General features: G+C 57.1%; 1 protein-coding gene across 2 annotated transcripts in view; it reads right to left on the bottom strand.

The window, feature by feature from the left end:
* Nucleotides 1-465: 465 nt before the first annotated feature.
* Nucleotides 466-13,517, bottom strand: part of HSD11B2 (hydroxysteroid 11-beta dehydrogenase 2) — a 55,635-nt gene continuing 42,583 nt past the window's right edge. For both annotated transcript variants that reach the window (XM_074968415.1, XM_074968416.1), the window contains exons 2-5: nucleotides 6,760-6,972; nucleotides 6,035-6,220; nucleotides 4,045-4,182; nucleotides 466-1,484 (exon numbers count right to left, since the gene is read on the bottom strand). In XM_074968415.1, the coding sequence (XP_074824516.1) occupies nucleotides 1,123-1,484; nucleotides 4,045-4,182; nucleotides 6,035-6,220; nucleotides 6,760-6,972 (899 nt within the window). In that variant the 3' untranslated portion in view covers nucleotides 466-1,122. The remainder of the gene's footprint in view (nucleotides 1,485-4,044; nucleotides 4,183-6,034; nucleotides 6,221-6,759; nucleotides 6,973-13,517) is intronic.

Consider the following 13,517-nt stretch of genomic DNA (forward strand, 5'->3'; position numbering starts at 1 on the left):
CTGCCTGCCACACTGCAACACATCCCACAACAGCCACAACCCTGGACAAACACACTCAGCCCTGCATACTGCCCCCCCCACTACAGAGACCCACAATCACTGCCCTGGAGGGCAGCCCGACAAATGGGTCGATGTGCCAAACCTCAGAACATGAACACAACCATCACAGCGCCAGCCACGCACTAACATCCCCACACACCGATCCTCAAAGAGCCCGAGACACTCAAACATCCAGAAAACAGCACCCTCAGCCAGCGAGCTGCACCCCTGCAGGGCTGCTTCTGATAGAGGTACACGCTGCCCGCACCCAAAGACTGTCCTCCCCCTGCCAACTCTGGTAGGGCCCAGTCGTGCACTGGGTGCGGGATGGACTGAATGACCATTTCCAACATCTATGGGTGTGGACTTCCCCTGGGAAGCCCCACCGCCTTCCACTAGGAGAGATCAAGACCTCAGGGGTTTAGCTGAAATACAAATAACCAGTTTATTTAAAAAGTGACAATCACATAATTCATCCTGTGAAAAGAGCTGTAGACCATCCGCTCGAGACTTGGCCACCACAGTCCCAGCTGAAGTCCAGGAGAGCTGGGTCCTGGGCTGGAGTGTGAAGAGCTGCACAGAGAGGCAGACACAGGTTTGGTCCATTGACAGGTAAAAGCCACCATTCTTGAGCCAGTCAAGAGACAGCTGAGAGATTAACACTTACATCCCAGCAGCAGCAAAGAAAAATTCACTTAGCTGAGAAAAATCACTCAGGTACATGACATGGTGGGGGCAACTGACCCATATGTGATTCCGCGTCTCGCCAGCGGCCTTTTCATGAGCGACACCCAGTCGGAAAAATAATACCTACCAAGGTCTCTCGAGCACTTTGATTCTTACACAGTAGGAAATAGATCTGCATCACTTTGATTCAGAGAAAGCAATTTGGTTTCTGAGTGTGCTGATTCGCCCTGCCCGGCACACAAAAACAACGCAGCGGCCGTGTCATGCACGTGCGCGCTCTCGGTTTTACCTAGTTTTGTGCCTAAGACTATACAGTGAGAAGACTCCCTCCACCCCGCCACTGCTTTACAACAGCTCCAGGCGCCTTCCTGGCTCCCCCGCAGCCTGCGGCAAGGGTTATTCTTGCTTGAGCCCGTTCTGGTGCTTTGGCTGCAGCGCCCTGGGGAGTTTTTGGTTGATGAAGAATGCTTTAAGGAAGAGGTCTCTGATGACGGAGGGCAGGTAGTGGTGGATGAAATAAATGAGCCGTATGCCCCGCCCCGGGTAATAGCGTGGCGCTGGAGTGGTGGAGATGAGGGCGTCGGCGATGCTGTTCACCACTAAACTCAAATCCTCATTCGCAATCTTCATGAATTTAACAAACTGCTTGTTGATCTCATGGATGTACTCCTCCCCGTAGGCCTGCAGCAAGTCCGTGGGCAGGCTGGCCAGGAGCTGCTCGTTCTTCTCGTGCCAGTAGGCAGGGTCGCAACTCGTACCTAGAATGAACCCAACAGCCTTAAGCCCTGGTCCCTGCTGCCTGGCCGCCCTATCCCAGACGCACGACCCGGGGGAATGCAGAGAGCGCAGCATCCCCCTCCTCCACCCAGGGCGTCCATGGATAGCAAACCTAGGGAACCTTCCCTCCTCCCAGCCGTGGGGTCGAGAACGGGCCCCGCCGGCCTGTGCTCCTGGCAGGAGGGGCAGGATCATGCAGTGGTTCTCGTCACATAATCCCTTCCAGGGGACCTGCTCTAAGGGCCAGGCTGCCCAGCGAGAGACAGTCTGTCAGACTGAGAACACGCCACCTGCTCGGGAATGGCCTCCGGTTCTCAGGGGACATCTACACAGCAAAAATACCCTGCGGCCGTGCGGCTCAGAGCCCGGGTCAATTGACTCTCGCTTGCGGGGCTCAAACTGCAGTGTAGATGCTCGGGCTGAAACCCGGTGAGTGGGGAGGGTCTCAGAGCCCAGGGGTCCAGCCCCAGCCTGAACATCCACGGTGCTTTGTTGAGCCCTGCAAGCCCAAGACAGTTGTCCCGGGCGGAGACTCACTGCCATGGGGATTTTTTGGCTGCGTAGATACAAGTTGGTGACCCGTCCCCGCTGGGTAGGGCCCTACCAAAGTCACGGTCCAGTTTGGTCAACTTTATGGTTATAGGAATTTTAAATTAGTCAATGTCACGGTTTCAATGTTTACACCTGAAATTTCACAGTGTTGGAACCATGGGGGTCCTGACCCAAAAGGGGGTCATCATGGGAGTGCCACCCTCACTTCTGCGCTGCCTTCAGCCCTCATCCTCAGTCCTGGATTTTCCACTACTTCAGCGTCCCCCGCCTGCTGCCTCGGCATGCACCTCATGGTGCCGGATCCTCTGTGGCCACGTAAGGGTTCGTCTACACAGGAACTTTGTTCCGGACTAGGGTGAATTTACAGTAGAACAGCCACTCCAGAACAGCTCCATGTGTGGACAAGCCCACACTCCTCCTTTGTGCAATGCAGTGCAAGAATTTTTAAAAGTAACTAGTGGCATCCAGGTTGCAGCCCTACCTCCTGCTCACGTTCCCCCAGGGACATATCTCCCTGCACTTGCTGCCTTTGATCTAGCTGTGAGTTGTGCATTGCGGGGTTTCCAATCTTTCTGTGACACTCCCTGCCCACCGTTGCTGTTAAGTAATGGCATCATAATGACAGGGCGAGGCAAACAGCACACGGACAACGTGTGCAGATGATGACACTAAATTGGCAAGAGTTGCTAACATCAGTGAGGCCCGTGAAACCCAGTAGCAGGTCCCAGAGAGACAAGACACACGGGCAGCAGGTAAAGTGAGATTCAGCCTGCAGAAAGCTTGCTAAATAGCTGGGGAAAATAATCTCATGCCTAGATGTGCCCTGGGAAACAGAATTGCTGAGACTTGGGCCAAGTAAATTAGACATGATATTGCAGACCAAAAGCACCACTTCATCCAGCAGCCAGAAGGCTGCTTAGTGCCCCATCAAAACAGAGCGAGGACAAGATCTCTGGCCCCGGGAGACACCACACAGCCAGGGAAGGAGCCGCCAGCAAAGTTATTTCCACGATATTGAAGTTCCATCTCCCCTGCGGACCACAAGTGACCTGCCCCCCATGTTTGGACTGGCTGGGGTTCGAATAGCAAAATCTGTCCCTGTTGCTCTCCCCAGAAGTGGAGCAGAAAAAGCCCCGTGTAGTTTTGGTCTGAACCCGTGTCAATGAAGCCCCTCTCCTTCCAGCTCTGCTGGGGAGTGCCCAGCTGGCAGGTCTCCTCTCACATCAGAGAAACACTCCTCTCTAAACCTGGGGTACGAACACGCCTGGAACGTGGGGTTCAGTTCTGGGCACTTCAACGAGAAGGAGGGTATTGCCAATCTGCAGAGAGTTCAGAGCAGAGCAACTGACGTGACCGGGGCCGGAAGGATGGTTAGCACAGTCCCAGAAAAGAGTGAGGTGTGGCCAAGGGACAGCTAAGGCCCGATTTTCTAGAGGGGCTCCGCATCGCAACCAGAGCCAGATTTTCTACACAGCTCAGCATCCAGCAGCTGCCGGTGTTCTTACCTGTGGCCACGAGGGGGACATTTGGACAGTCTCGCCCCTTAGGATACTGGGCAATTAGACACAGCACAGCTCAGTACATAGCGCTCCCAAAAGGGAAGCAAATGACAGCTAGTTCTGTGACATTAGAGAGTTCAGGGTTCTAGTCCTGGCAGTGCCTGAAGTGATCTTGAGCAATCTCTCAGTTATCTGATCTTTACCAAGACGCGGACGCGGCTGGTCCTTTCCTCCTCTCCTGTACAAATCGAGGCTTTAATTACTGAGCATTTCACAGCCGGTGTTAGTTAAACATTCGGGGGACAGCTGGGACTGGGCGTCTTCCCACACAGCCGGCTTTCGGGAGCCGGGCTTCACTCACAGCAAGGAGTGCGGGTTGTTCCCTGAGACGCAGGCCGTTGTGACAAACCTGCCCAATACACCACCCTAGGCAGGCCTCACACCATGTGTCCCCCCATCACAGCCCGGCTGGCAGGTGAGGAGCTCTTACCCGTTTTGAAGTAGCCGGGTAGGATCACGCTCACTTTGACCCCCCAGGGCTCCAGCTCGCTTCGGAACGTGTCCATGAGGAGGGTGAGGGCAGCTTTCGAGGCCCCGTACGCTGCTAGACACGGGTACGGCATGTCGCCTTGGAGAGAAGAAAACACACGGGCCGTTGCTGTGGGGGCAGAAGTATTTGCGAGACTACGTAACAGTTACGGGTATCAGAACTCCTGGGTCCCGGTCCTGGGGGGAAGGCGTGGTCCAGCACTTCAGCACAGCACGGCTAAGCACAGATTGGCACGTCCTTTCCAAGAGACACAGGGGGGTGAAACTCAGGACTGTCACAGCTGAGACCCGAGTCTGAGTCCTAACTCCACCTCCAGTTGAGAGCACCTCACCCCCGGCACTGCATACCCTACTGGCCTCCGTCTCGAACAACAGGCGAGTGTCACGATATCACTTCTCCTCCTCAAAGACCCCCATGACATTGGAGCAAGTGACCCAAAGCCGCGCCACTCGCCCAGGGCGTCAAGCTCTCGGAACAGTTCCCAGAATGGACCCGCCAGCCTCCAGGGGGAGGCGTGTGGCAGCAGGGGTCGGAAATTCGTGGCAAGTCGCACAAGGCTATGGACCTGCCTCCTGGGGGAGAGAACGCCCCCAACGCTTGGAGCTCTGCCTTCAGAACAAGATGCAAACCTCACAATGGCAGCAGGGGAAGAGGGAGCAGCTGACCCTGCCCAGCAAAAATAAAAACATTCTGCAGCTTTCTGGGCAGGAAGGAGGCAGCTAGTCCCCTTGCTGGACTCTTCGCTGTGTTTGCTGCTTGGTACGCGGAGATGCTGCGGCCACAGTGGGGTGACCAGGTGTTCGGTTTTCGACCGGAACACCCGCTCGAAAGGGAACCTGGCAGCTCCAGTCAGCACCGCCAACCGGGCCGTTCGAAGTCCCATCGGCGGTGCTGCAGAGCTAAGGCAGGCTAGTTCCTACCAGTCCTGACTCCGCACTACGCCCCGGAAGCAGCCAGCACGTCTGGCTCCTCGACAGGGGAGAACGGGGCCAATGGGAGCTGCGGGGGTGGTGCCTGCGGATGACAGCAGTGTGCAGAGCCACCTGCCGTACCTCCGCCTAGGAGCCAGACCTGCTGGCCGCTTCTAGGGTGCAGCACAGCGTCAGGACAGGCAGTCAGCCTGCCTTAGCCCCCCCGCTGCACTGCTGACTGGGAGCTGCCTGAGGTAAGCCCTGCCCCAGCCCTGAGCCCCCCCCTACACCCCAAACCCCTCATCCCCAGCCCCACCCCAGAGCCTGTACCCCCAAAAGGAGCCCTCACCCCCTCCCATACCCCAACCCCCTGCCCTGGCCTGGAGCCACCTCCTGCACCCCAACCCCACCCCAGAGCCCGCACCCCCATTTAGATCCCCCACCCCAGCCTGCACACCAACCCCTTGTCCCAGCCTGGTGAAAGTGAGTGAGGGTGGAGGAGAGTGAGCCACTGAGGGAGGGGGAATGTAGTGAGCAGGGGGCAGGGCCTCGGAGAAGGGGCGGGGTGGGCAGGGGGCGTGGCATCGGGGAAGGGGCGGGGCTAGGGTGCTCAGTTTTGTGCAATTAGAAATTTGGTAGCCTAGGCTACAGGTGCCAGATAAAACATACATTACTGGGGATCGGGGCAAACCTGGCTTGGTATCTACGAGCTGAGGCCAGATGAAAGATACTGGGGCCCTAGTGAGCAGCTCACCATCAAATGCAACCAAACTACAGCTCCTGGGAAACCTCTGACTGCCAGAAGCTGGGAGTGGACGACAGGGGATGGCTCATTCGCTGATTCCCTGTTCTGTGCATTCCCTCTGGGGCACCTGGCACTGGCCACTGGCAGAAGACAGGACACTGGGTTAGATGGACCTTTGGTCTGACTCTATGTGGCCGGTCTTATGAGGCACTGTGGCCTGGTCCCCCCCCCCCAGCCCCACTTCTTCCCCACCGGGTGGGGACCGGGCCCTTACCTGCCGGGCTGCTGACGGTCACAATCCTGCCCCGGGAGGAGCGGAGCAGGGGCAGCAGTGCTTTGGTGAGCTCAAGCGTGCCAAAGAAGTTCACATCCATGCAGGTGCGGAATTTGCAGAGCGGGGAGAGCTCGGCGTCAGCGATGGTGTCGTCGAAGCCTGCGTTGTTCACCAAACCCCAGAGCCCTGTGGGGAGGGGCGCGGAGAAGGCGAGCGTCAGCGGGATGCAGGCATGGGACCAGCGCGGCCTGATGCTGCCCCCCGTTCGACTGCCTGGAAAGCCCGCGCCGACCGGGGATGCTTAGGGAACTCAGCTTTACCCTGATGCAGGGAGGGGACCCACCAGGACCCGTGAGCTATCCCCTCCCACCAAAGAGCGCTCCCCAGGTCAGGAGGGGACAGCGGTTCAGAGCCAGGCACAGATCGTTTTCCATGCACCTGCAAAGCTGGAGCCCAAGGGTGAGGGGAGAGCTGAGTTGGGGGCACAGCCACTGCCAGGAAGGAGCAGGAGAAACGAACAGCTGACTCCCACGCGGATCGCGGGGGGAGGCTGTGGGTGCAGCCTGAGCAGCGTAACCGGAATACCGGGCAGAAGGGGCTGGTCTGGGGCCCTGCTCCACAGGCTGAGGTCACCGCCCTAGCAGGGCCCCGCGTGGGGTTGCTCGTGATGGGCTGCCCCCAGCGGTCTGATGCGGACGGGGGCGCCCGGAAGCCAGGGCTCCTACCTGTGCTCGCCGTCTGGGGCTGGACGAGCTGCTGGGCTTTCCGGATGTCGTCCGGTTTGGTCAGGTCCATTTGCAGCAGCGTGAGGCTTGGCGAGCAGCTCTGCCGGAGCTCCTTGGCGCCAGCGCTCTCCAGGTCCAGCACGCTCGCAAACACCTTAAAGCCCATGGAATCCAAGTGGCGCGCGGCCTGCTTTCCAAACCCAGAATCACACCCTGCAAGAGCCAAGAGAAGACTTAGCGAGCGAGGGTGCTAAGCGCTGCCCGCTGCCTACAAAATGGCCCAGCTGCAGCCTCCACACCCTGAGCTCCAGGAAACAGGGACTGGGCCCACACATATCCCCCCCTTCCCCCCCCGCCCCCCCCCCAGCTGGGAAGATGCCCTAAAAGGGCAGCCAGGATTCTCTCTGTGTCAGGGAGTTTGGGGGTGGTGTGAAGCCATGGCAGCTAGCTTGACACCACATCCTCCCCCTACACATAGAAAACATATCAGGGGCAGGATGGGGGGCAGAGCCAGGGCACCGTGACCTGGCCAATCCTCAGCCAACAGGTCCTTACTTATGGGCCTGCTGCAGCCACCGTAACTTATCCCCCACCTCAGCCCCAGCAGGAGTGGGGTGTGTGGAAAGGTAGCTAAGCCATCTTGCCCTCTCACTCCCCACCGGGCACAGCTGAGGATCTGGCCCAGAGCGGGATGCGTGCACAGAGACCCTCTGCTGGAGCAGCACCTATGCGCCTTGCGGGCAGGGGGGCAGGATCTACTCCATGGGGATTTTATTGTTGCTACGAAATCTGTCATGAGAACCATTCAAAGGGCCTTCAAAAGGCAGGTAAGTCTCATTATGCCTCGTTTATAGATGAGCACAGGCAGGCCAGGTTGTCATAGGGAGCTGGTGACTGAGGGGCAGAGGGTGCCCCTAGCTGTTAAGCAGAACTCCCCATTAACTCCAGCAAAGAATGGCACCATACGGTCCAGAGTCAGGAGCAGAACCCAGGCTCCTGGCTCCCAGGCTGTTCATCCAGCCACTGGGCAGCACTGCCTCGAGCACAGCGGCAGCTCCCAGCTGAGTGCCAGCAGTGACCGGGAGCCCAGCTGTGAGATTTGGCAGCCAGCGTGGGGGAGGTACGTTTTTAAACCCACGTACGACGCACCCCAGAGACGCAACTGCTTTCATGCGTCTCAGGCGGGGTGTCTGGATAGAGTTTGTGGTCCTGGGTTAACTTGAGAGAAGTAGCACAACTGGAAACACGACTTGAGACATTCCGGACGTGTGTGTGTCACCCGTGGCTAGGAGCGCTCCCGGGGCCAGCGAGTGCTGGTACACAGCGCTGGCAAAGCCCTCCTGACTGCGAATGCAGCTACATCGGCAACACTGCGCTACATATTGGCATAGCACAACCCCGAGCAAAACAAGCTATACCCATAAAAGGGCAGCTTTCCCAGTCCAGCTCCATTTACACTCTGGGCTTTTGCCAATCAGGACTCAGACCTCTTCACACCCCGGCCAACACAGCTATTCTGGCAGAAGCCTGCAGTGTAGACTTGACCTTAACTAAGGACTTAAAGTTCGAACAGGACACCAAGCTTTAGTCATCCCCTTTTTAGCCCAAGATGTTAACCAATATTCAGGTCCTTGCTGGTTGTTTTTGTTAAGAGGAGACGTTGATGATGAGGTCAGGTGTTTCTGTGATGCAAACCTGTTTATTGACAAAGAACATGGAAAGTCCTGTTTGACATCTGCTGTGTTCAGTGCTAAGAGCATGACCCTGTGAGAAAGCCAAGACACAGAGCTTTTTGGGCAGTGTGCTTGCTGGAAAGAGGCTTGGATTTGTGAACAAGGAAGCTCTTGCAGGCTCCTTGGGTTTCTCTGGGCCCTCTCCTCTTGTCTGCTGTTTGTGTTTAGCACATACATACATCTCCACCAAACCATACACAGCCCGTTGTGTTTGCATTAAGATCCCTGGGAAAACCCCTCAGATTGCATGGCTCGACTCCTACTCCAGTTTTGCCACATTGGCCTGTGATTTGAGTGGTGGCTTCTACTGTCTCAGCTATCACTATATGAAGGGACATTTAACTGCTCTCCCATTTAGTCCACCAGCTTCAAAGTGCTTTGCTGCTGCCCAGAGATCAAAGACACATTTCCGGGGATCCATCCCACCTCCGGCATAACAGATTCTTACGGAGAAAGCCTAGCACGGACTGGACATGTGGAACTGTCTAAAATATACTTATGGTGCCTACTCCAGGGTAATACCTGTGCACCAAGCCCCAACCCACGGCACAAACCCAGCAGTGCAAGGGCCTTCTTCCCCGTGGGAGCGGTCACAGCCGCCCAAACCCAGCGCGCAGAGGTGCCAGTCCGGCCGGCCGGCCTGTCCCCCTCACCTCCCCACAAGCGGCTGGGCTGCTTTAGGCTCCACAACGAGGTTCAGGAACCAACGAGCCCTGGAAACTGGCCTCTCTCCTCCTGCAGCGCAGGCTGAGGTACGCTGGTGAGCCAGCCCGCGGCGGACGCTGCTCTCCAGGCTGTACCTGGTCTGGGGATGAGCCGAGGACTTCGGCCCCCAGGGCTATCATCAGGGCACCTGCCACCACATGAACGTCATCCGCTCCAAATGCGCGCAGCTTTCCCAGGGGCTGCAGTAACAGCCCCAGCCTCCTGCTGCCCTTCCACCCCTTCCCACGCCGCCCGGGAGCCAAGCCCTGCTCATACTCCACCACCTCCCTAATCTTCCCCTCCGATCTCATCGCAGACAAGCAGCAAGGGAGGAGGCCCCCATCCCATGGGGACGTGACCTTGGCACAGGGATTTATTAGGTCACTCAGCTGCTGTTTTTACCTCACAGAAGAGGAACAAAACACTCATTTATCTCCAAACCCATCACAGAGCAGAGCTCTAAAAATAGCCCCAGATAAACACCCTAGATCATTCACACTGCCAAGCCGAGAGCGGGAAGGATCAGGGGCCAGCCGGATGATACAGCTTGTCAGATCTAGCACCCTGTCCTGTCCTGGCTCCTGCTGGCACCGCGTCCCCCACTCAGCACTGCTAGCCCCATGCATTCAACACTTGGAGGCTGGCTACAAAGTCAGGAGGGTTTAAAAATGTGGACATTTGGGATTCTTTTAATTCATCTTCTGGCTTTTCAAGTCACATTTTCACACAGCCACGAGGGCTAGAAACTTTCATTAAAAAAAAAAAAAAAAAAAAAGCCAGTGAGACTCCCACCCAATCACCTGACTCCAGAAGCTGGGGTTTTGTGACAGATGCCAAATCTCACAAGACTAGCAATGAAAGTCAGCAACACTTCGCAGCCGACCAAGATCTCCCAATCTCCAACAGCTGGTCTCATGTACCCTGGGCTGAGGTGGGAAAACTGAAGGAGATGGCTCCCAATGTGCGACCGCTGGGAGCACAGAGGTGGAATTCTACAGGGTCGGTCAGCACAAGACTTCTCCAGGATACAGAGCAAGATTTATAGTCATCTAACAGCTTGTTCCACGGGCTGAAACTCCTGCAGCAGCAATTCATCTGCAGCCTGGTAATGGGGCAACGCAAGCCCTATGCCACTGGCACCTTGCAACCCACCTTGGGCAGCCTTTCACAGGGAAACCACCCGAAACTAGGGACTGTTCTGCCTGAATTTGATCGTTAACAATAATCTCGGTGGAAAACGCTTCCTTCCCTGGATATTTTTAGCCTTCTGAAGATCGTTTACAGTTCCAGTCAAAGGGAAGAGAACCTGAAAGTCTCTGCAAAGCATCCAAAGAAAAGGAGGGAAATGGTAGGACAGATAAAAATATTGCAGAAATGCATTCACACATTGTTAAGTCCACATGTTACCATCATGCCGTGGAGGGAATATGGGCAACAAGGATTGAATCTGCTTTGGAACAACTCAAGAGAAAGACACCGAACGTGTTCAGAGCGCCGGCGTGAACACCAGAGCAAAGAATGGGCTCTGTTGGTTTACAGCAAGGGAGCGAATGCGGACTCTGTAATGCTGTGGATAGTTCCACCGCAGTTACAGTGTTGTTAAGGTTGCAAGACACTTTCCATTCGCACCCTCTGTTCTCTGTCCTTTGGGGCTGAAACTGTCCATTCTTTGTCTCCACCCTAATTGGGGTTTTCTGTAAAACTGGAGTGAAATCATCTGCTAAAAATAGCCACAAATATTTGAGTTAGACGTAATTTTGATTTATTTAGATGCCAGAAAGAAAAGAAGTTCAGAGACGCTGGAAGAGAGATGGCAATTTTACTCTGCAGCCTTTGGTTTCCTGCCGATTAAAAAAAAGTATTCGACCATAAAGGGGCCACCCTGCCTCATTCACCAAGCCTCACCCACTCTGTACACTGAAACGCTGCAGTCTGGAGAGTACCGATGCCAACGGGAGGAACTCTGCCATCGGTACAGGTAATCCACCTCCCTGATAAGCGGTAGCTAGGGCGATAGAAGAATCCTTCTGTTGACCAGCACTGTCTACACTACGCCATGTACGGGTGTGGATTTTTCACACCCCTGGGCGATGTAGCTTAGTGTAGACCAGGCCACAGGCTCCAATCCAACACCACCCGCTTACACACGTGCTTCCCTATAGGTGTCTGGGGCCTAACCAAGTCAACGGGATGTGTCAGGTGCTTCGGCAAGTGCAGCCGTGGCTCAGGGCCAGAATTCTCACACCCCTAACAAGCTGCAACGACCGCCTTAAAGACCATATCAGTCCCCTGCCCCGCCTGCAGCACCCCGCCCGGCCTGGCCTTCTCGCTGGGCAGTAGCGGCAAAGGCGCCTTGTGAGGACAAACGCAAGCCGCACCTCTCTCGGGGCTCTCCGTGTTCGTCTTTTAGGGGGCGGCGGGCAATCTCAGCCCAGCAATTCTCTGGCCACGTGGCATCTGTGAGGTTTAAACTCTCCCGTCTAGCAATGCAGCCCGTCCAGCTGGCCCCCTCCCTGGGAAGGGGCCCGTGCGCGCCAGACAGTCGCATTCACGCAGCAGCCTCCCGCCTCCAGAGCCGGAGGGACCGTTACTAAGAGCACAGAAGCGGTTTGCACCACCGTTACAACGGCAATTTCAAGCCCCGCACCCAATCAAACCAGCTGCCAGCAGCCCCGGGGCGGGTCATTCCCCTGCCATGCTCCAGCGTCCTGCGCCGCTCATCCTGGTGCCGAAGCCGGCCCAGAAACGCTCCCTTCCATTCGATCGGCCCAGCAAGGCGGGTTGGGTCCCTCTCCTCGCGCTTGGAAATCAGACTTCCGGGAAAAACTCCCCCTCGGGCAGAGCCCAGGCCTAGCCAACATGTAGCTGACCAGTGACTGCCGAGACCCGTTCGCATGGAAACGCTCAAGCTCCAACCAGAGTAAGCGTTTAGCACCCTTTCAGCATGCTCCGAAGTGCGATGCAAACACGAGTGAGACCTGCTGGAATCGCCGTTGTCTTCAGTTTGATTTGAAAGCCACCAGTCTGCTGCAGAGACCATCAATAAAGCCAACAGCCACCGTTTATGCAGGGCCTTCAGAGCTGTGCCAGCCACGCAGCACTGGAGGGAGGAGAGGTTGCCTCGGACGCTCCCGTCTCCCTGCCGCAGGCACCAGGATTCACTCCTCTCGGGCAGCGGGTTGGCAGGGCAGACGGGCGGGTGACTCAGGAGGCTGCAGTCCCCGGGGGTGCACTGGGACAGATGGCGGCACGGGACGAGGGGCTTGTCCTTTGAACAGGGACCCACCCTTTGCCAAGCATGATTCAAGACCTTTATTTTCTGGCTTTTCATATCAAGGATGGCTGAAGACTAACACAGGCCACTCAGCCCCCCTGCACTCCCCCCCGCTGTCCCTTAGCAAAGGCTCTTTTCTGGACAGAGCACCCTGCCTGTAGGACAATGCAAACCGCAGCAGTGCTGGGAGCTGACGGGCGTTATGGCAAGCAACCGGCAAGTGAGTCAAGCACAACCAAGCCCCCCACACCCCTTTCCCAACAATTCCTTAGCCAGTAGGACTGACACCTGCTCGCCACGGAGCCCCGGTGCTGCAGAGCAGGGACAGGGTGTCGTGGGTGCTGGGGGAGGGCGGTGACCGCTCCTTTCCGTACACGAGCTCTGGTGCCTCGGGCCGAGCCCCCGGAGACGCAAAGGCTCAGTCTGCAATGGCGAACACCCGGCTGGCCCGGGCAGTTCTGGGCCCCCAACGCACCCCCGCTGCCCCCGGGGGCAGAGCAGGCCCCGGCGGGATTTATAACGGGATTGCACCAATCGAGCAGCACCAGCACCGAGCCCGTGCAGCGTCGACGCACCGCGCTGGGGGAAGGAGGGACTCGGTGTGGTGTGAAGACCCACATGGGTAAGTCTCACTGTGCCTCCGAGCTGGCCTGTGGGAAGGAGGAGATACCAGGAGAGATGCCCAAGAAGAAGAGCAGGAAAGCCTGGAATCACATCCCATCCCTGCCTGCTTCAGACACACGTCCCTCTTCACGGCACCGGAGAAAGCAAAGGCTCCCACTACCCAGGCTGGACCCCCACCATCCCCAGCACCAGAGCTCCCCCCTCACCTGAGCACCTTCTAAGGCTGCCCAGTGCCAGGGAGGACAACGGCCCTGTGTGCCCCAGGGCCCTCTGCAGAGGGAGCTTGGTGGCAGTGCACCCTGGGCACGGGTCAGTCAGGGGAACGACACTGGAGCCGGGCCCAGGCCCCGCTGGCCAGCCACACGGCTGATTCTGCTGCGCCAGGCTGAGTTCGTCTCCGGCTCTCACGCAGGGGCCAGCGT

This window comes from Natator depressus, chromosome 12 (genome assembly GCF_965152275.1).
Source record: "Natator depressus isolate rNatDep1 chromosome 12, rNatDep2.hap1, whole genome shotgun sequence".
NCBI lineage: Eukaryota > Metazoa > Chordata > Testudines > Cheloniidae > Natator > Natator depressus.